This window comes from Gadus morhua, chromosome 6 (genome assembly GCF_902167405.1).
Source record: "Gadus morhua chromosome 6, gadMor3.0, whole genome shotgun sequence".
NCBI lineage: Eukaryota > Metazoa > Chordata > Actinopteri > Gadiformes > Gadidae > Gadus > Gadus morhua.
In genome coordinates, this window is record NC_044053.1 from 23061665 (window position 1) to 23082009 (window position 20345).

Sequence of the window (20345 nt, forward strand, 5' to 3'; positions counted from 1 at the left end):
TTGACAAAAATGATGGGACTTGGGGCATCCAGCAGCCAGCATCATACAGTTGTGGCTTCTTAAAGTCATAATGCATCCTAAGTCACTGGCCTTTCCACAGTATCACCTTTAACTGGCTTCACTGTTACTTTTGTATTATTTATTCAAGAGAGCAACACATCTGTATGCTGATGCTTCATAAACAACTAGGCCGTTCTCATTTGAGCTAACATCCTCAGCCTTGGCATACGTGTGTTTATAGAGAAGGGTTTTCTTAATGGTTATTACAATTCTTTCCAGAGTTGAGATTCCTTCTTCAAGGCTAACCAATCAGCCGTTGGTGGGAAACCAAAGGTACCAGAGCCAGGGACCGGGGGCCCCCTGAGGGCCCAAACCATCCTTTAGTATGCCATGTTGGCGTTAGCATACACTCCTGTCAATCTGCATCGCCAAACATTGGCAGATGAACATCAGAATGACAGCACATGTTCCAACATGCCCTTGTAGCCATTTAGAGACATGTCGACTCCAATCACACATGGAGCTGTGCATAGCGGGCGAGCAGACCGCTGGAGCCCCGCATTGAGGAGACAAACCCCCTCACACACACTAGATATGGATATGACAGCAGCGATATTTACTTGGTTGATTATTTGGCCATCAGGTTTTTGTTGGGATTGAGCTTTGTGGGTCTTTTTCGACTTTTTTTTGAGTGGGCTGAGGAGGGATAACTTTTGAGTGAGGGGATCTTTCCTGCATTGCTATAATAAGGATTATTTATTTCAGCATTTTATTAATGCCTTGGGACTAGGTGCTAGGGCTCAGGGTAGAGGTAGGTATAGGCTGAGGCTTATCATATTTCTTCATGGACAATTCATGTACAGTGGGAGGTGAGGAGTTGAGTCTCAGGTAAGGTTATACTTATCCTTAGTAAACGTCTGCCTGCACTGGTTTCTCTGGGCTGGAAGACACCTGATGATGTCCCCGTATCGCCTCCTTTTAGAGCCATCCAGCCAACAGTCCTGTCTCCTGCTGGACTGAGTACATAGGTCGGCACATCGCTTCGGCGGTTTCTCCCTCAGAAAAAAGGTTGTGAGAAGCTCAAAAAATGGCCACTGAGGCCGAAGTCCTGGCATTTGAAGTCCCATTACATCATCTCATCATAGACTGAGTCACGACAGGGGGGAATCCCAGGATCAAAAGCACATTAGTAAAAATCAATATGCATAACGAGGTGCCCTTCGTATATCTCCTGCACCTGTGTAATAAAAGCCTACCAGGACAAAATCACATTTTACAGATCAAGAAGATTCAAGAAGATCAAGTAACAAACTGTTAGGGTTACCTAACCTGTAGAGTTAGCTATTAGTACAGAAGTACCTCAAAGTACACAGCAGGGGACCATGGTCTAAATACAAACTAGCCATGCTTGATATAACTGAGTTGTGATATACATATTATCACCGTTTTGACAGTTCGTGATATTTAGATATTGAAGACTTGAGGTCCTGGGCACACAATACATTCATAGAGCAGGAGTCAAGACTAATTACATAATATAATTCATTGAGTTAGTAGGCCTAGCTTATATTAAAACTAGAAACTGAATTTCCAAGATTCATGACCATGTTCAGGTCAATAACAGAGTAAGTCAAATACAATTTGTAACCTGAATAGAAATTAGGAATAAAGGGGAAATAAATTATATCGTTTGACATCAAGGGGCTTGGGTCTCCTGCTGCTCCTCATCCTTTTCCACTCATGTCAGTCTTTGTTACCGGTCCATCCTTTCACTAGCTTATTTACCTGACAGGTTTGTGCTTCAAGCAGAACTCTGGTGCCCGAAGTCCACACACACACACACACACACACACACACACACACACACACACACACACACACACACACACACACACACACACACACACACACACACACACACACTTGCGCGCGGGCGGGCACATCCACAAACATAAATACACACACTCACAAACCCACTCACATTATACCACATACGCTCCAACATCACCTTAGATATCTACTTTCTGTTTTCATGCAAGTTGACCTAGTACATATAGCAAATTCTTAAACCATAAAACTACATAAAACGTTATTTGATTATACTTTTCTATCATTGTAGTAATTGTTATTGTTATTAAGATAACCGGCAGCCTTATCCATATGCCCAGATAGGCACCAATGCACCATGGATGTGTTAGATTATATGCGCCTGCTGCTGTATGATGTTTTGAGATTGTTTCCTTTCTACAAGGCGTGGAGGTGCGCTCCTAGTTCGGTTGGTTTGACACTGGCTCCCCCTTCTGGACATTATAATAAGGTCTTTCTTTGGTTTGAGCACGTAAAGTAATGAAACGTTTTTATGGGCCTACAATAATACTGAGTCTTTTCAGATGTTAAAACCCGTAGATAATTCATAACACATACTAAAGGACATGCTAATGTTCAAGTACAGGCCTACATGTGAGGCTTAAAGGTAATATATATTTCAATAGTTGTCCTTTTCGACCACAAGATGGCACAAAAGGTTATGGGGAGAGATAAAGTGTTTGGTTACTGTTGACATAGCTTAAATAGAGCATCTATGCTTAAATATCAAATTGGTGAAATAATAATACCAAATATTCTTATCTGGTAGTAACCCAACATATGTATTTTCAATTGGAATATGTTGGAAAGAATTGAGTGCCATCCGTTTGCTTTTGAGTGAAATCCTCTGTAAGATTGTTTGATCTATTTTGGGTTTACTGGGCCTGCCTTCGCACCAATTAAGACTGCCCCGGCTCATTTCTGATCAGGTATTATGCAATCTCATCTTCTCTCATTGGTGGAGAAACGTAGGAAGAAAGGGAGCAGAATGTAGGCCTACTGTTACTTTAAAGTATAAGTGGACCACCTGGTTCAGATTGGATTTGAATACTATGAGATACAATACATGCATGAGAATGAGTTACAACCCATAGAAAATTTGTTGGATCATTTTTTAAGCATAGTACATGTTGAGTATAGGCACTTTAATGAGTGATGTTGTTTATTGGATTTTCAGCATCTTTAACTTGAAGGTTAAGGTAGCAATGTGTAACATTATAACTAGCTTGTAGCTTAAAATGACCTGCCAATGCATAACTACGGTCAGTGCTGATCATTTTTTTACCAATAAAATTCTGGCCAGTCCCTACATCTCTCTTTGTTAACAATTATCATACAAGTGACAATCCCAAAACCCAACTCACTCACGACACCCAGACAGTCATGCTACGCTAGTTAGTGTCACACAGTTGCCGTGGTCAGTTGGAGTGAATGGAACGCTGTTATTTGATTTGTTGACCTACTTTAAGGTTGTATCAGCGATTCTAGGCCTAAACATAAATGATCACATTCATCTGATCTTTCCTCACGATCCGCTAACTTTCCACCCCATAAGCAGGCCGAAAAAAAACCTGTCTCTGTAGGCAGCCCACGCTCCGAGATCGTACGTAACACAAAAGCAAATGGTACTACCAACCACTCAAAACCAAAATAAATAGTATTCCAACCAATCACCGACAAGGGGTGGGTGTTGTTGTGTTTTGCGGTGCATCCATTATAGTTTTCACTGAATGCACGAAACACGGAAGGGAGGGGCGAGCTGGCTCTGTTTGTTTGAGACCTTGCTTCAAATACAAACAGAAGTGACGTCACCCTACATCGCTGATTTTGGGGGGTTTAATCTTGCATATTGCTGCCGTCTGGTAGACGCTACCGGAGCATCCGAACACGGACTACCAGACTCACAAATAGCTTTTTCCCCCTGGCTGTAAGGCTTCTGAATCAGAAACACTGAACCTCTGAACAGTTGCCACCTCCACCTACTCCCTGCTCCCCCACTCATACAATTCACTTCATAGATATATTTGCACAATTTTAAAAACTTTTAACTTATCCTTAGCATTTCTTTTTAACTTATTCTCTATTCACACTTAAACGGCTGCTAGCCCTTCTACTGTACTCTAATTGTTGTATGTTAATGTTACATTTTATATGGTTTATTGTCATAGTGTTATAGAGTTTTATGTTATTTTTTTGTTATATGTATGACGTCTACTGCGTAGATGAATGATGCTTGCCAAGTCGTAAGAATTTTGCTGTGCTGAAGCAATTTGGTACATGCAACAATAAACACACTTTGACTTTGACTTTAACTTTGACTATTGTTTTGAGTTGTATTGATGTTTTGTATCAAATGTGCCACACACAGCAGCATTATATATAAGTCTGAGGAAGCTTAACCCTCTCTCGGATGCAGCCATCAACCTCAACCGCTGTCCAGATGGAGCTCCACAAATTCACCCACACACCTTGTCATCAGTTTACCCTCTTGGTCTCTGTGTCCTTTCGCTGTTTCTCTAAAGGTGCTTTTGAACCTAAGCTCTTCAATTCATTAATTAATACCCTGCAGCGTTTCCGCCAATAGTAGAGTTTTGTTCAGGGTGGCCTCAACGATCATTCACACGCTGTGTTTTGAAAACCAAAGAGCTCTGGTCCGCTTGAAAATGAGGGCTCTCGGTCAGTTTAGGTGAACTTTGGTTCGGTTCGCTTCAGGTGTGAACGTGATCCGAACCAACTATTTTAAACAAGCCAAAAAGCAATGCATAGTAGATAGAATGTACACTTGCATTAAACTGGCAATAAATACATTCTGCAAGGTAGGTGAAACGTGAACTCTTAAAGATTAAAATGAGTCAAGGTCAGATGTGGTGCAATCAGGAGTTGAAAGCACTCATTGAATTATAGACGGAAGACTATATCAATAAATTGCTTGTGTTCACTCATAAATATACAGTTGTTTTTTTATTATTCGGTGAATGCTGAAGTTTAGTTGTACTTGCTCCATTATTATTGTCCGTTAGGAAGAAAGCGTTTTGAGTTTCAGATTTTTTGTCCAAGAGACGTAACGCCGTTATTTTAGGGGGCGTGTGTAGGAGTACTGTCGCTTTAAGGGGCGTGTGTAGAAGTAATCGTTCTTTTTGGGGCGTGTGTAGGAGAACTGTCGCTCTAAGGGGCGTGTCTTAAAGGGGGGATCGCTGATGCACCTTGTGGCGTTCCACGAGCCAGCAGCAGATGCGACCAGTTGGACCTTCTGGTGAAAGTAGACTCCATGGTAACAGCGATGGCAGGTGAGGGAAAGCACATAATACACACCAGACACCTATTACACTTTTAAAATATGTTGTTAACAGGTTGCCCGTGTCACGTTTCTCTGTTATATTGTAGAATGCGAAACACGTCAGAGACTGGTGCGCACCGTCAAGAAGGAGGTGGGTGTTTTCATCGTACAAAATTAGTGACTTGGAAAATCAAACCTGTGCCACGGACACCCGCACCCATTTCCAGAGTTCCCAGTGCATGTCAACGCTTCTATACGGCGGCATTCCCAGTTCCCCTAGTAGGCTGTTCACGTGCTCATTACCATAAGTTGATATAGCCTACCTTATCCACTGCTTTTAAAGATTTTATTATTTTAAGCTACGACCCTTATATTAGACACACTACTCAATATATTCCGAGTGTGTTGTAGTTGGGTGATTTTTCGTGCAGGCTAAACTAATGTAATGTGGACCACAGCCCCGTCCACCTGCCACTGGGAAGAATACACATCTGCTGGAAGAACAAACTGACGGCGTGGTCGATGTTTGACACAAATCCCTCAAGTCCTGCCGTGTTGTGTTTAATAGCTGTACTTTTTTTTTTTTTTTACATTAGAATTACTACAACAATTTGGTTCTTCCGAACAAAATTGCCTACTTTTTTAGGTGTGTTGCCTTTGAACAAGGCTCCACGACGCTGGGACCATCGCTTTATGTTTAATATCTGTTGAGTAGGGATTGTGTTATTCTTACAATGGGTCCGTCTTAGCTAGGTAGATTCCGTTTAATTAAAGACAATGTAATACAATACATGACAACTTTGTTGTCCATCATGTGTTGAAAAGCGTTTGAAAACCATCAAAAAGATGACATGACACATCAACACATTCAACACGTTTATCTCAATAAATGTCATGTAGATCTATGTGATACAAGCTCACATCGATCTGTCTAGGAATATACCAGCAGATTCCTATCATAATCCTATTTGTTCCTCATAAAAAACGGAATCTTCTTCTTCTCTTGTATTCAACACGGAGGGCCAACTGTCTTCACGTTTAGCCCCTTCAGACCGGGCTGCCATTCACTGTATCCTAAAGGGTTCTCCATGCTAAGAGATATTGTGTAGTTGTCATCGCACAGACAAGTTTAACAATCACATCTGGATTATTCTGTCAGTGACTGCAGATCAGACCAGATTGTCACTGCCTGCTGCTGTCTTATCGGTCCCGACCAGACACCGTGATTAAAACGGCGTTGCTAAGGCCCAGGCTGAAATGTACCCAGCCTACCGAGCACAAACCCATCTTGTATTCTGCGGTCGTTTTGTCCATTTGTATAACAGTGTAATAGCTCTTCAACTGAAGACCCGTTTTGTACGAAAGGGTCTTGATGCGCGTAGAGGCCAGAGCACAGCCTGCTCGCTACCTGGATATCAGGGTTTATCCAGATAAATGGACTAATAGGCCTCTCAATAAACAGGTTCCATGTAAAGTTGTAATTTAAAAAGTTAGAATTTCAATGTTTATGTCATTGTTGTCCCTGTGCTATATATCATTTGGTTGGTCATAATGTTCACAGACATTTTCTTTGTTGAAATTAATAATTAATCTTTCTTGGGTAAATAGAATATTTCATAATTGTTTTAGTTCCTCGTTATTTTGTGTGCTTCGCTCCACATGGCGTTGTTTAGCCCACAGCTTTTTTACCAGCTGGCTGTGTCCCTCTCAATGCCAGAAAATAATACAACAACTAAGGCAGAGAAGTCCATTATCCTCAGAATAAAAGGCCTCCAAGGCACACATAGATAAGGCTTTCGAAAAATATAGTATTGCTGCACCCTTGCTTCTTGAAGCTGAGTGTGTTTTTCTCCCTGTCTCTTCCTCTCTCACACTCTCTGTCTCTACCTCTCCCACTGTCTGTCTGTGTTTCTCTCCCTCTTTGTCTCTCACCCTCTCTCTCTATCTGTCTGGCCACTCTGTCTCTATCTCTGTCTCTCTGTCTCTCTGTCTCTCTGTCTCTCTGTCTCTGTCTCTCTCTCTCTCTCTCTCTCTCTCTCTCTCTCTCTCTCTCTCTCTCTCTCTCTCTCTCTCTCTCTCTCTCTCTCTCTCTCTCTCTCTCTCTCTCTCTCTCTCTCTCTCTCTCTCTCTCTCTCTCTCTCTCTCTCTCTCTCTCTCTCTCTTTACCAACCTGGGTTTATATATGGTTCACTTTCTTTACTGGCAAATTTGACCCATGCTTCTCTTTCCATATACATACAGTCACTCAGACACACATACACACACCTGTGTTTGCTCAAAGAGAAACAAACAGGCAGAGCTCAGAGAGTGGTCGCTAGCTAGACATAAGGCCAGGCTCACTGATCACCACGGTTACCAGTTCAGCATACAGACAAGGCGGATATTCACGTTTCTTCTGCAGTCTTTATTTTCATTTGTGAGTTGGTTCTTATGTGGATGAGAAAGGCAGGTATTTTAATATGGAGTACCTTCACTGAACTAAAACAGTGAACTGAACCAGTTGTTGTTGTGGTTGTTGTTATTGTTGTTGATCAGAGATATCGATTGAGCCTGTCACAGATTCCTCCTCTCTAGATGGAACCGTGTCATGTTTACACCACGTTGTGCAGCCACCGATGCAGTGGTGCAGTGAGCAGTTTGTTGGTGTGTAATACATCTTGAGGTGTTCATGTATCTCAGGTCCCAGCCAGGGGATTCCATCGTCAATCTTCTATGGATGAAGTCCACGTTGATACACCTCTGTGTCAGGGGGGTCTTTCCTGAAGTGTCGTCTCTTATAAGCTTGATTCTAGTTGTGCTGCTCTGTTCATTGTCCAACTACACTGGTGCTAGCGCTGCTAGAGGTGGTGTCGTGTCCATGTTTCCAGTAGCTTGTTGTTGGTGTTGAGTTCATGTTCCTACTAGCTTGGGGCTAGCACTGCTTGTTGTGGTGCTGTGTCCATGGCCCCAATATCTTGGTGTTAGATTAGTGTTAGCGTGATCTATCTGGGTGCTAGCTTAGTATTAGCTTTTTGCTATTTTGGTGCTAGCTTGGTTCTAGCTTGGCTGCTAGATGATAAATGGCTTATTCGCTCTTTTCTGATTTACTGTGATTAGTGTTTCTGAAATCTTTATCAGTTCATTCATCTTCTTGATGTGAATTGAGCCTTGGAGAGAGTTTTAAGTTAACTAATATGTTTTTATGACTGTTGGGCGCAGCTGGAGTTTCACCATTCTGAGCCGGATGCGCTTGAAAGATTAGTATAACTGATGCTGGGATTATGCCATACTTTACATTTCCATATACTTAAGTATAATGACCCTAAATTAGAGTCAGGTATTTTGAGTTCATTAGCATAGTGTGATATTTATCGATATTATGTAAAATTCCCAATGATTATCTGGATAATAATATTGTGATATTTTATAATGTCATATCGCCCAGCCCCCTGTGCTCCTCTCGCATTTATCAGCTGAGAAGATGATTAATTTGGCAGCCATATGGGTTGATGAATGATATCAGAATCTCTCAGGACTCTGTCTGTATGCGTTTCTCTTTATATCTCTCTCTGTACCACTGTGTGTGTGTGTGTGTGTGTGTGTGTGTGTTTGTATTTGCGTCTCTCACCCTCTGTCTGTCTCTCCCTCTCTGTCTCTCTGTTTGTCTCTCTCTTTGTCTCTCATCCTCTCTCCTTCTGTCTCATCCCGCTCACTGTCTCTCCCTCTCTTTCTGTCAGTCTGTTGTCTTTCTGTCTCTCTCTCTCTCTCTCTCTCTCTCTCTCTCTCTCTCTCTCTCTCTCTCTCTCTCTCTCTCTCTCTCTCTCTCTCTCTCTTTGTCTCTCCTTCTCTTTCTTACTCTTTCACTGTCTCTTTCACTCTCTGTCCCTGTCTGTCTCTCTCTCTCTTCCTATCTCCACCACTCCCTCTCTTGGTCTCACTCTCCTTCTGTCATCCTCTCTAATTGGAATATGGAACATTAAGAAGATCTTCTATCAGCCCCTTCGTCGACAGGCAGGGTTTAGGTGGAGCTCAGGACAAAAATGCTTTGCTGTGTTGTCACTGTGAAGAGAACAGCTGCTCTATAGAATCCTTTCAGCACCTTGCCAGAGAGATGAACGCCACTTTGTATCAGGGGGATGTACTGATTAACTTCACCATATATACATTATCTATTATATATATATATATATAGTATATCTATGTACTACCTACCTACCAACACAAACTATGTATGTGGATACAGTTATCCACCTATGTCTATTGTATCTTTCGATATCTAAACCTACATCTCTCTCTGAATTGGATTATACCCATCTAAACAGTCTCAAACAGATAGTGTATTTTATAGCTACACCTCTACAATGTGTGTATATAAGGGTCGTGGTTATCCGTATCTTCAGTATAATGCTACGTTTCCTTGTACCTTTCTGCTACCTAGCTGTTATCATTGTGTAAACAAGTCCTCTGGTTATATTCTGGTGATGAATGAATGACTGTCGTTGACGTACCTTCTTACGTGGAAGAGATACAAACATGTGACCCCTGTGCAGTCGCTATGGAAACCTGGGTTGGTGATGAGACTTAACTTGTATGTTGATTTACTGGATTTTTAGTATAGACTGCTGGGGGAAACACAGCAGCACAGGTGCCTCCTCCGCGGCTGTATCAGTGTCTCTCAGCTCTGCATCGCTCCATGTGGAGCCTCTGGTTCTGTGGATGCAGATCTGTGTGTTTGTGTGAGTGTTCGTCTAGGAGCGTGCGTGTCTCAGGGGTGTGGAATATGTGTTTGGTGAATCTATCAGGGGTGTTAATATAAGTGTGTGCAATGCATACATGTGTGCATGCATGAATTTGTGTGAGTGTGTCAGTGTGTGTGCGTGTGTGTTTGTCTAGGGCGTGCGTTTCTCGGATGTGGAGTATGTGTGTTTGGTGATTCTATAAGTGTCTATTAGTGTGTGCATATGCGTGTGTGTGTGCGTGTTTGTGTGTATGTTTGTGTGTGTGTGTGTGTGTGCGTAGCTTCCCTTTATGAGTGTGCTGATGAGCAGCAGGAAATTGGCCTGCCATTGTGTCCATTGTGTTGATGAAGCATCTGACAGGCCGCTGCTCTACCTCTCACACACGTCGTGTTGGAGCCCGCCGTCCGTAACCGCTCAGAGTAAAGCGCTCATCACCTACCAAGCTGATAGGACAAGCAGACATAGTGAGTCATCATTGGTAACTCAGTCAGAGCTCAGTGGTTTCATCTCCAACCTTTTTTAGATGAATACACACGCTATTTCACTGAAAATAAATGTGTGTGAGCGTGCGCGGGCACGCGCCTGTGTGTATTTGTGCGTGCGTGTGTGTGTGGACCTTTACTCCGTCCATCCCTCTCGGAGTGCAATTTATATTGAAGTGTGTGTTTGTGTACTTGTTATCATAAGTATTATTATTATTCAGCGGAGCACAGTGGCCTACACTTTTCACGCTGTTGACTCGTGAGCACTGTGGCGCTGGATAAAGTCAAAGCCAGGAGTGATCCTTTATCTCCAGGGGAAGCACAGGGCAGTTTGTTCATGGAGAGAGAAGAAAGCAGCACTCCTCCCCCCGTGAGAGGGAGTACGGCCAGACGTGAACATGACTCAGGCACCGCAGGGGTCTGGTCCATTTAAATAACAAATAAACACATTTGCCTGGAGAGATTGTTTCAGTGAATCCACTTTGACAGGGAAAATGAGAACAGTGCAATAACCGCGGGTGCATCCATGTGTTCCTCTCGCCGAGTGATTTGTTTGGTGCGTGTGCCACTAAATAATGAGGAGATTAGTGGACAGGAAACGCATTAAGAATCACATATTCCTTTGAGACTTTAGGGACGGAGTAGGGAATATTTTCAGTTTGCAAAAAACAATGGAAAAATTAATTTCTCTCAATTGTTCTTGGAAGAGCCGAACAACAGTTTACAGGATTATCATTACACCTTTTGAGGAAGGTGTTCATGCATTTCAAATTGACACAAACATTTATGCTCGAAATAATTATGCTTTTTCCTTTTCACTTTTCTGGCATTTCATTCATAAGTCGGATTGTAGAGTATGGTATCATGATGATTAGATGCTGTTAAATTGTATCTTAATTACCCCAATATAGGACTTTCTCCAATATTAAATGTAGCTTTGTATCCACGAAAGACATTAGTTCAAGTATTTTGTATACAATTTTATTTAATGTTGATAATCCAATCTATTTTCAGCCTTGTTAGTAGAGCATCCTAGGGTCCTGACCCCTGCTTTAAGGGGATCTTTCTATACAGAGATAGAGAGTACATCATATGTGTATTTTCCGTGTATTGGTGTATTCAGGCGACCCGAAAACCTCTCTCAGAAGAGTAATATCTCCGCTGTGGACAGACTCATTACAGCAGGAAATTACAGTTATCTGTGTGCTTGTGTCCGGAGGTGGATGTTCACAATGTAGATCGCAGAGTAGCTAACGCTCACACACACACACACACACACACACAGATACAGACACAAACAGACACACACACACACACACACACACACACACACACACACACACACACACACACACACACACACACACACACACACACACACACACACACTTGCATACACACATGCACACGTACACTCTGATTCACACCCAAGGACATGTCCTCGCACAAACACACATGGACACACACACAAACACACACACAAACACACAGGCATAGATGTATCCATAGCCGCACTAGTATTGATCCTCGTGCTTGGCCATAACCAGGAGAAGAAAAAGAATAGAGGTATTCCCTGTTGCTGAAGCCAAGTGCTTCTAACAATCCTTTCCTTCTCCAACCCTTCCACAGCTCTGATGATGTCGCTCTTGTTTTTTTCTATGTTCCTTTTTTCTTTTACTTTGATGTTACAATCTCGTCATGAAACCCAATCAATGTTCCCTCTGAGAGGAGAGAGAGAGCGAGAGAGCGAGAGAGAGAGAGAGAGAGAGAGAGAGAGAGAGAGAGAGAGAGAGAGAGAGAGAGAGAGAGAGAGAGAGAGAGAGAGAGAGAGAGAGAGAGAGAGAGAGAGAGAGAGAGAGAGAGAGAGAGAGAGAGCAGATCTCTGAAGAAGGAAGCCTCAAACCTCCTCTCCACCAATTCTCTCACCTCGAACCTCCCACACACTCCCTGAGTCCCTTGCCACCCCCCTTCTCCTCTAGCCTGTGCCTGACTCCTATCTCCCAGTGGAGATCTCCAGGTTGAGAGCTGATGACTCATCTCACCTCACACTCGCTTCTTACTCACGACTAAAGTCTCAGACGGTTTCTGTGCCCTACTTAACACCGACCCTGTTCCCTACTGGTATTCCCTTTCTGTCCATGTAATTAAGATATTCATTTGTTTGCAACTAACCATCATCTGATTCATCCCCGTCGATTGACTTTCTTTTATTCGGTTAATTGTTTAGTAGCATAAAGTCACAAGCAAAAAATATCCAATGTTCCCAACGTTTGCTTTATAATGTTAATGACTTATCATTGAGCACTGCAATAGCTAGGGGATATTGGATCACGTGTCCCCTCCATGTATTCAGTCTTGGCACTGCCGCCGGAATACAAGCACCAGCTAGCTACCCCAACCCTCAAATGGCCGGCACCCAAATCCTAAAACGTATATATATATATATATATATATATATATATATATATATATATATATATATGTATATATATATATATATATACATATATATATACGTTTTAGGATTTATATACATATATATATATATATATATATATATATATATATACGTTTTAGGATTTGGGTGCCGGTACCTCCTACTGCACTCCCCTCAATTGTTGCATTGTCATTATTGTCATTTGAGAAATATTGTGGAAAAATACTTACGGCAAAATCGTGTTCTGCAAGAAGAAGAAAAACCTCATGATGATATAGGTGGCCTTAGCACATGAATGGCTTTAGAGTCTTTTTTGATTGCGCAGAACAGACACAACAGTGTTACGAAGCCCAGACGATGGCACGGCTACAAATAGCAGACTGAAAACTGCATATATTTATTCAGCAATAGTGCCCAAAAGATTGGTTGGCCCACAAGGGGCGCTTTCATGCTGTCTAGCTCTGTTATATTGTAAGACCATTGTATGAGACCATTTCGGTCTAAATGCACCAGCGCCCTACCGAAATATGTTATCACACCAAAACCTCTCTTCACATCAGCACTAGCACACGTACATCAGCACTGTGCACGCGCCCATCAACATTGTTCAATTTGGATAGAAGTTTATTTGGTTTGACAAAATAAAAGCACATACTCTAAAAGATAAGTACTGAAGCCACACAACTGACCCATGAATGGCCAATATCCAGGCAAATGGATGCAAATGATGGTACATTGTGGGCTGAGTCATGCTGAATGTCCCTTGTCCACAGGTGAAGCAGATTATGGAGGAGGCTGTCACGCGAAAGTTTGTCCATGAAGACAGCAGCCATATTGTTTCGTTCTGTGGTAAGTCGCTATCATGAAAGCACTTATTTTTGCTTATTCACAGACGATTGTACTCAAAGTGAAATATTGTCCCTGGAGATGAACCTGGCACTACGGCTCATTTCGCCTGCTGCCCATGTTTTATGATCTATGTCCTCATAACTGGAAGAAAACTGCAAGAAAAAGATTTGTATTGTGCCTTAAACAGTGGATGGTGATGAAAAAAGGTCTTTCCATGCAATGTGTTAATGCATTGTGTGTGTGTGCGTGTGTGTGTGTGTATTTGTGTGTGGGAGGGAGTGTTTATGTGTGTGTGTGTGTCTGTGTGTGTGTGTGTGTGTGTGTGTGTGTGTGTGTGTGTGTGTGTGTGTGTGTGTGTGTGTAGGTGTAGGTGTAGGTGTGCACGTGCAAACGTTCGACTCGCGTGGGTGGAAGAAATGTGGGAGGGACCAAAGAAATGTGGTAATGCAGTGTCAGAGGCTACATGATGGCTTCATTATTTATGATCATTCCAAATGGAATGACAACAATCCCATTCTTTGAACCCACTAAAATGAAGGAATGGGATATTTTGGCGGCAATAATAGCGTTCTGCATACTCCCTTGAATGGCTAATAACAGCTTATATGGGTGGGCACATAATCCTTGTCTAACTGTTTTTATAGCCGCACAATAATCACATTTGTGCGCGAAGGGGGCTCTTGGAACAAATGTTTTCTCTGCATGGAACAAATTGGAACACAGAAGGCTTGTGTGTAAAAAGTCGGACTGCCAGCATCGCCATGCACAGCACAGGAGCCCTGTTAGGTGCGTGTGTGCGTGCTCCTCTCTGAGCCACAAGCCCCCGTCAAGTTTGTTTGTGTGTGTGTGTGTGTGTGTGTGTGTGTGTGTGTGTGTGTGTGTGTGTGTGTGTGTGTGTGTGTGTGTGTGTGTGTGTGTGTGTAAACTCCTCTCTGATTTATGACTAATAATATACACAAGGTCTCTCATAAGCATTTTAATGCCTCCTGTGAGTTCTTGTCCCTTGAGCGACCCTCAAAATGTTCTTTGATGTCCAACTTATTTTCTGTGGATTTTTTCTTTTTTTGTTAATGATATATTTTGAAATGCTATTTTCTTATAAATTATTAAAAAGGAGGACTTCCATCTCTCCAAGAAAGGTAAAGCTATGTTCCACACACAGAGAGAGAATTGTACAATATAAAATAATAAAACGTCATAAGAATTATCTGGAATTAATGTTAGAAAACACTTTAATATCTGGATGAAGCTTCAGTGATAAATCTCTTGGTTCTAGATAAAATGATTAGTAACATTAGTGTTTGAAGGGCACAAACAAATCAAATAAGGTATACTAGTCATGTATGAATAATACTAGAAATAAACTTCTACATTGAGCACTGTGCAATGCCTACATAATAAAACTCATTTTTCTGCTGGTTTAATTTTTTTTTAAAAAAGATTAAAAAACCAACTGCCTGCTAGTACCAAGATATCCCTGTTTTGCAGTAAAACATATTCATACTCACTCCAAGCTATTATCTAGGCAGCTGGTGCTAATGGTGGCTGTGTGAGGAATATGAACTTTTGTACTCCAAAGAGCAATAGAGTGCTCAAAGTAATCATTTCTACATTATAGTTTACACATCATGTCTCAGTGATCACAGGCCACCGTATCTTTTTCCAGATAATATATCTAACCATGATTCCTACAAATAATGGCAGCACAACATGCGGGTGTGAAGGCCTATTCCCTTAGGCTCTGCTGACTGTCTGCAGGCGGGCAAACAGCAGACGCGTGATGCTCAGCACTCACTGCTGGGGAGCTGCGATGCGTGTCAGTGCTGCTGAGAAAGTGCTACTTGTGGTAGCAGCAGTCAGGGAGCCGGGAGCACAGAGCCTGTTTCAGCAGTACAACGAGTCCTTTCTGGGTTGAGTCATAGTCGAACCCTGAGTGCTTTGGGGCCGACCCCTCTCCTTCCTCACAATGTTTAACACCCTCTTCTCACCTCCAGCTTAAGCCCAAAATACAACACCCGCGAACGGCGTGCGTCAAAACAGCCGCCCCTGTTATTTTATATGTACAACCGGCTAGGCGCACGCCAGCGCTCGACGCGGCGCCCCATGGCGCCCCACGGCCCTTCACGGCGTTGTCCTATTGCACAGCGTCGCCACCCCTGAAATAGCGCTTTCTCGCCTATTGGTGCTAGGGGTGGCACTTGACGCGTCTCATGTGAAGCGCCGTGGCGACGGTATGTTTTGCACTAATAGGTGACATATTATACCAAGACAACAAGTGGGCGTGTCCACCTAGATGTATGACGGTTATGCTGCTATCCATTTGGATGGTACGCTGGTACGAACGACCAGCCTCAGCGAGAACGTAACGTATTTCGCTTGCTCCAGCCTTCCAGCTTGCCATTTGTGTTTCTGTCGAGCCACGAGGGGGAGTAGTAGCAGGCTAGTCATCATTAGCAACATAGCCTCTTTAGCAAACCAGCTTCAAAACAAAACTTTACATTGAATTGCACGCAAAGCAAGACCGTTCGATGCATATATTGGTGACCGGATTAAAGCAGCAATGAAATCAAGTGTGTAAGAGGTTTTAAAAACAACATTAAAACCACCAACGTGGTACAAATAGAAAGAAAATACATCTCATCCTCCATTAACTATGGGCACAGCCATCTTCTTTGCGAGTTGTACAGCACTGCTCGCTCTACTTTGAAAGCGACGAGATACTACGACCAAAAGGGGGCGTGCCTCAGTGAAATGCCGCAAGAAAGCTGGGAGATTTGCGACTTTACCACTTCGTAAATCCAAATGGATAGCAGCATAAGATGAGCAATGTTTGTTACAGTCCACTGGGACTGGGTAGGCTGGTAGACTGATCTATCCAGCACACATCTAGTTGGACACACCAACTTGTGATGTCAGAGGCAGATTTTAAAAACGGCTTGTAACGGCTAATCAAACTCACACCTGGTGGTATAATGTGTCACCTTTAAGGCAGCGAATGGGACGGGATGCGACAGGTGTTAAAGGGTCGAAGTGTGGAACCATGGCATTTCGTATTCCTTCACTTCCCTGTGTGTCTCCCACTCATCATATTGTAATTAAAAACAATACTTAGAAGACATCTAAGATCCCAGTTTGACAATAACCATAAGTAATGTTTTATTGTATTGTATTTGACATCACGGTTGTACTAGCAGGGGACAACACAGGTGTAGCTCATGACCTTAATTAGTACAAAGCATGCCTCCATCGTTAGCTTAACGAGCTACATCTGTTTCCGCCCCCTACAGTTAGACCTCTGTGATGAAGGCCAGTTCTGTTTGTTTCTTGAATCATTCCAACCACAGAGCAAAGTACAGCCGTACAGAAAGACCCTCCTCCCACCCAGTCTCTCTGGGGGTTGGAGCGAGCTTAAGCTCCCCAGGGTGATTGGCTCTTGTTGCTTCGCCGGGCTCCCTTCCTGTTCTGTCCATGCATGTTATTAGGGCACTCTGTGGAGGATTGGAGTGGGTAGCCGATTGCTTGGGTCAAGGAGCGAACTGCAGAGTAATTAGGGTCCACACACCATCATGGCTGCTAAGTCCAGGACATGTTGAGGCTCATGGAGGTCTCTCTGGTGCCCCTGCTCTAACAGCTGGCCATTATGTCCGTCATGTGGGGGATATTACAAGGATGGAAAGATGTATTTTAATCAAATATTCATAATTCGTTTTGTGAATGATTTAGAGGTGTTTGAGTGAAGCTAGGCTATATTTAAGGGTCTTATGATTTTGACAGGGGGCACATTTTCCTCAGAGGTTCCCATGTTTTACATTCCAGACAGGCTGACTAAACCCTTTCTCCGATGACAAAGACTTGTGAGCTACCAACTTCCTAATACATTTTAATACAAATACCTTTATTTCGGCTGTCAGTGTGTTCATTAAGACTCAAAAGGCCTGATTCATGGTATTATTTTATTGTTATTGCACATCACTATTGCCAACTTCACGTTCTGAATGTGTTTCACGGGTAAGATCAACTCAACTTGACATGACAAACTATGACTGAGGAGTTTGGTTTCTGCCTGGAGTGTGTCACCGATACTGCACTGACTTGGCAGTATTTCTAAATGATTTTCACAGTGTCCATCAAATGAACTCTCCGTTTCCCTCTCAGCCGGTGTAGTCAATACCTACATAGAGGAGATCCAGGGGGTGGTCCCTTATTGTGCCCTTTGTTGTGACATTTAGCTGCTAGTTCATTTATGGCAAAGCCAAAACACAGCAGAGTGCCATGTGAGATAAGGGACTAGCCTGCAGGAAGGAATGACGGAGAGGAGGGGGAACAGTGCGGTACTACAGTTTCTAAGCGAATAGTGTAGTCCATGGATGTTGAGCCTGAATGCTGATTGAAGGATGCGTGTCTGTCAATAAGTCGAGAGGGTCAATAGCTCAGTGACCTGAGAGCAACAGGAGAAATAAAAAAATAAAGAGAGAGAGAGAGACACAGAGAGACACTAGAGGCACTAGAGGACCTGGAGGATGGAGATTGTCTGCTATTTGGGATTATGAAAGAGAAAGCGAGAGAGAGACAAAGATAGATACGAATATAGATGTATAGCTTTGTTTTTGAGAGAGTGGGAAGGTAGAGAGAGAGAGAGAGAGAGAGAGAGAGAGAGAGAGAGAGAGAGAGAGAGAGAGAGAGAGAGAGAGAGAGAGAGAGAGAGAGAGAGAGAGAGAGAGAGAGAGAGAGAGAGAGACAGAGAGACAGAGAGATGTTGATGATGCTGAATTACTGCCCCTCCTTCCTCTTCCCCTCGCCCTGGGCTTGAGTGTTCCATCAACAGGGGTTTCCATGGCAACCCCGGCCTCCCCCTAACCCCATGTGAACGGAGCCACAGGATTAGCACTGAGAGAGAATTCAAATGTCAACACGACTCAAGGCACTGCCACGTACGCTTTAGATACAAGATGGATGTCAGCTTTTTCTATAAAGTACAGGAGGTGTTTGTGTACATAGTGTGTGTGCGTTTGTGTGTGTGTCTTTGTGTGTACACAAACCCACACACACACATCTGCCTTGCTTATATGGTGTAAGTAATACAGCTAATTGAATAAATTATGCTAAGAGAAAGATTGTTATGCTAAAGGGAATACCTTATTCAGTTGAGTTGGCTTGTGTACATTATGACATTATTGTGTACATTGTGAGAAACTGCTGATCGTCTATATCGTTTCCATAATCCATATTTCCATACATTTGAATTCTTAGAGACCACTTGAGTTGATATTTAGTAGTTGTTTTTGTTCTGAAAGTTTCTCCTCTGTTGCGTTGGCGTTCCCTCCTGTCTGCGGAGCCGTTTCTCTCGCTGTTAAACGATCCCAATCATCCTCATGACTAGCACTGACGTGTGTCTCTCTGCGCCCGGGTGTCCCCAGCGGCGGTGGAGGCGTGCGTCCTGCACGGGCTGAAGCGACGCGCGGCTGGCTTCCTGCGCAGCAACAAGGTGGCTGCGCTCTTCACCAAGGTGGGCAAGAGCTTCGCCCCTGCCCACGACCTCTGCAGGAAGACCCAGGAGCTGGAGCAGCTCGTGGAGACCAAGTGAGAGAGAGCGAGAGAGAGAGCGAGAGAGAGAGAGAGAGAGAGAGAGAGAGAGAGAGAGAGAGAGAGAGAGTGAGAGTGAGAGAGTGAGCATGTCCCCACACTCACATACCAACTCGTTCAACGGCATCACTGCTAGCAGATCAAAGCTCCTTTCAAAGGCCCACTAGCTGCTCCTCAGAGCGTGCACGCACCTCAAATCAAAGCGGGTGTTCCCCTTCCCTCGCCCTCACCTGAAAGGTGGTTTCAAATGAGCTGCATCCACGCACACTCATGCACCGTGCGTCGCTGAGAAGCACGACCAAAGCCACACTGGAAAAGGTCCCTTGTTTAGCCACGGCCAAAGAGGCCGGAAATAAATCTTGTTATTCAGCACATAACCTTATCTCTGGAGCGTTTAATGTAAACAGCCCTGTCTTCATTGTTTATTTTGTGTTATAAAGCACCGCTGTGAGTCAGGTACATGGTTTGAGGGTTTATATAACAAAATATCTTCAAAATGTATATGTACATGTATATAAAGGACATTTTCAGATACAAAGTTTTACGTTTCATTTTATTCTGCAAAAAAAGCAAGAAAAAAAAGCACAGAGGTCTTCAGTTGGCCCGATAAAGACACTGTCTCAATGTCCTCTGTCCCCGTCCTCACTCCTTCCTCAGGAGAACCCAGAGCCTGCAGAGCCAGGACGGCTTGAGACGGTTGACCCGGCTGCCCAGCCTGACCCCCCACTCCTCCAAAAACCTGTGGATCCGCACCGCCCTGTTTGAGAAGGTCCTGGACAAGATCGTGGTTTACCTTGTGGAGAACAGTAGGTAAGATGGAGACACCCTGGCAGGGAGGAGGAAGACGCAGGGAAGCAGTGATGTGCACTGCTGCGGTGATGACATATTTCTCCGGTTTGTTCCAGTAAATTCTACGAGAAAGAGGCTGTTCTCATGGACCCAGTGGATGGGCCCATCCTCGCTTCTCTGCTGGGTAATTATTTGCGCAGAATTACACTCATAAAACATAAAACATGGGTTTGATGGTAGACGTTATAAAGGTCCCATATCTTACCCCCAGGTGTTAAAGTGATTAGCCATTAATTTACAAGTCATTTGAATAATCTGCCCTTTTCTTGTGTTTTAGTGACATC

General features: G+C 43.3%; 1 protein-coding gene across 1 annotated transcript in view; it reads left to right on the forward strand.

Moving 5' to 3' along the window:
- Positions 1 to 5035: 5035 nt before the first annotated feature.
- Positions 5036 to 20345, forward strand: part of sgsm1a (small G protein signaling modulator 1a) — a 56414-nt gene continuing 41104 nt past the window's right edge. The window contains exons 1-6 of the mRNA XM_030358196.1: positions 5036 to 5153; positions 5251 to 5294; positions 13554 to 13629; positions 19047 to 19209; positions 19870 to 20022; positions 20118 to 20185. Coding sequence (XP_030214056.1) covers positions 5135 to 5153; positions 5251 to 5294; positions 13554 to 13629; positions 19047 to 19209; positions 19870 to 20022; positions 20118 to 20185 — 523 coding nt within the window. The 5' untranslated portion in view covers positions 5036 to 5134. The remainder of the gene's footprint in view (positions 5154 to 5250; positions 5295 to 13553; positions 13630 to 19046; positions 19210 to 19869; positions 20023 to 20117; positions 20186 to 20345) is intronic.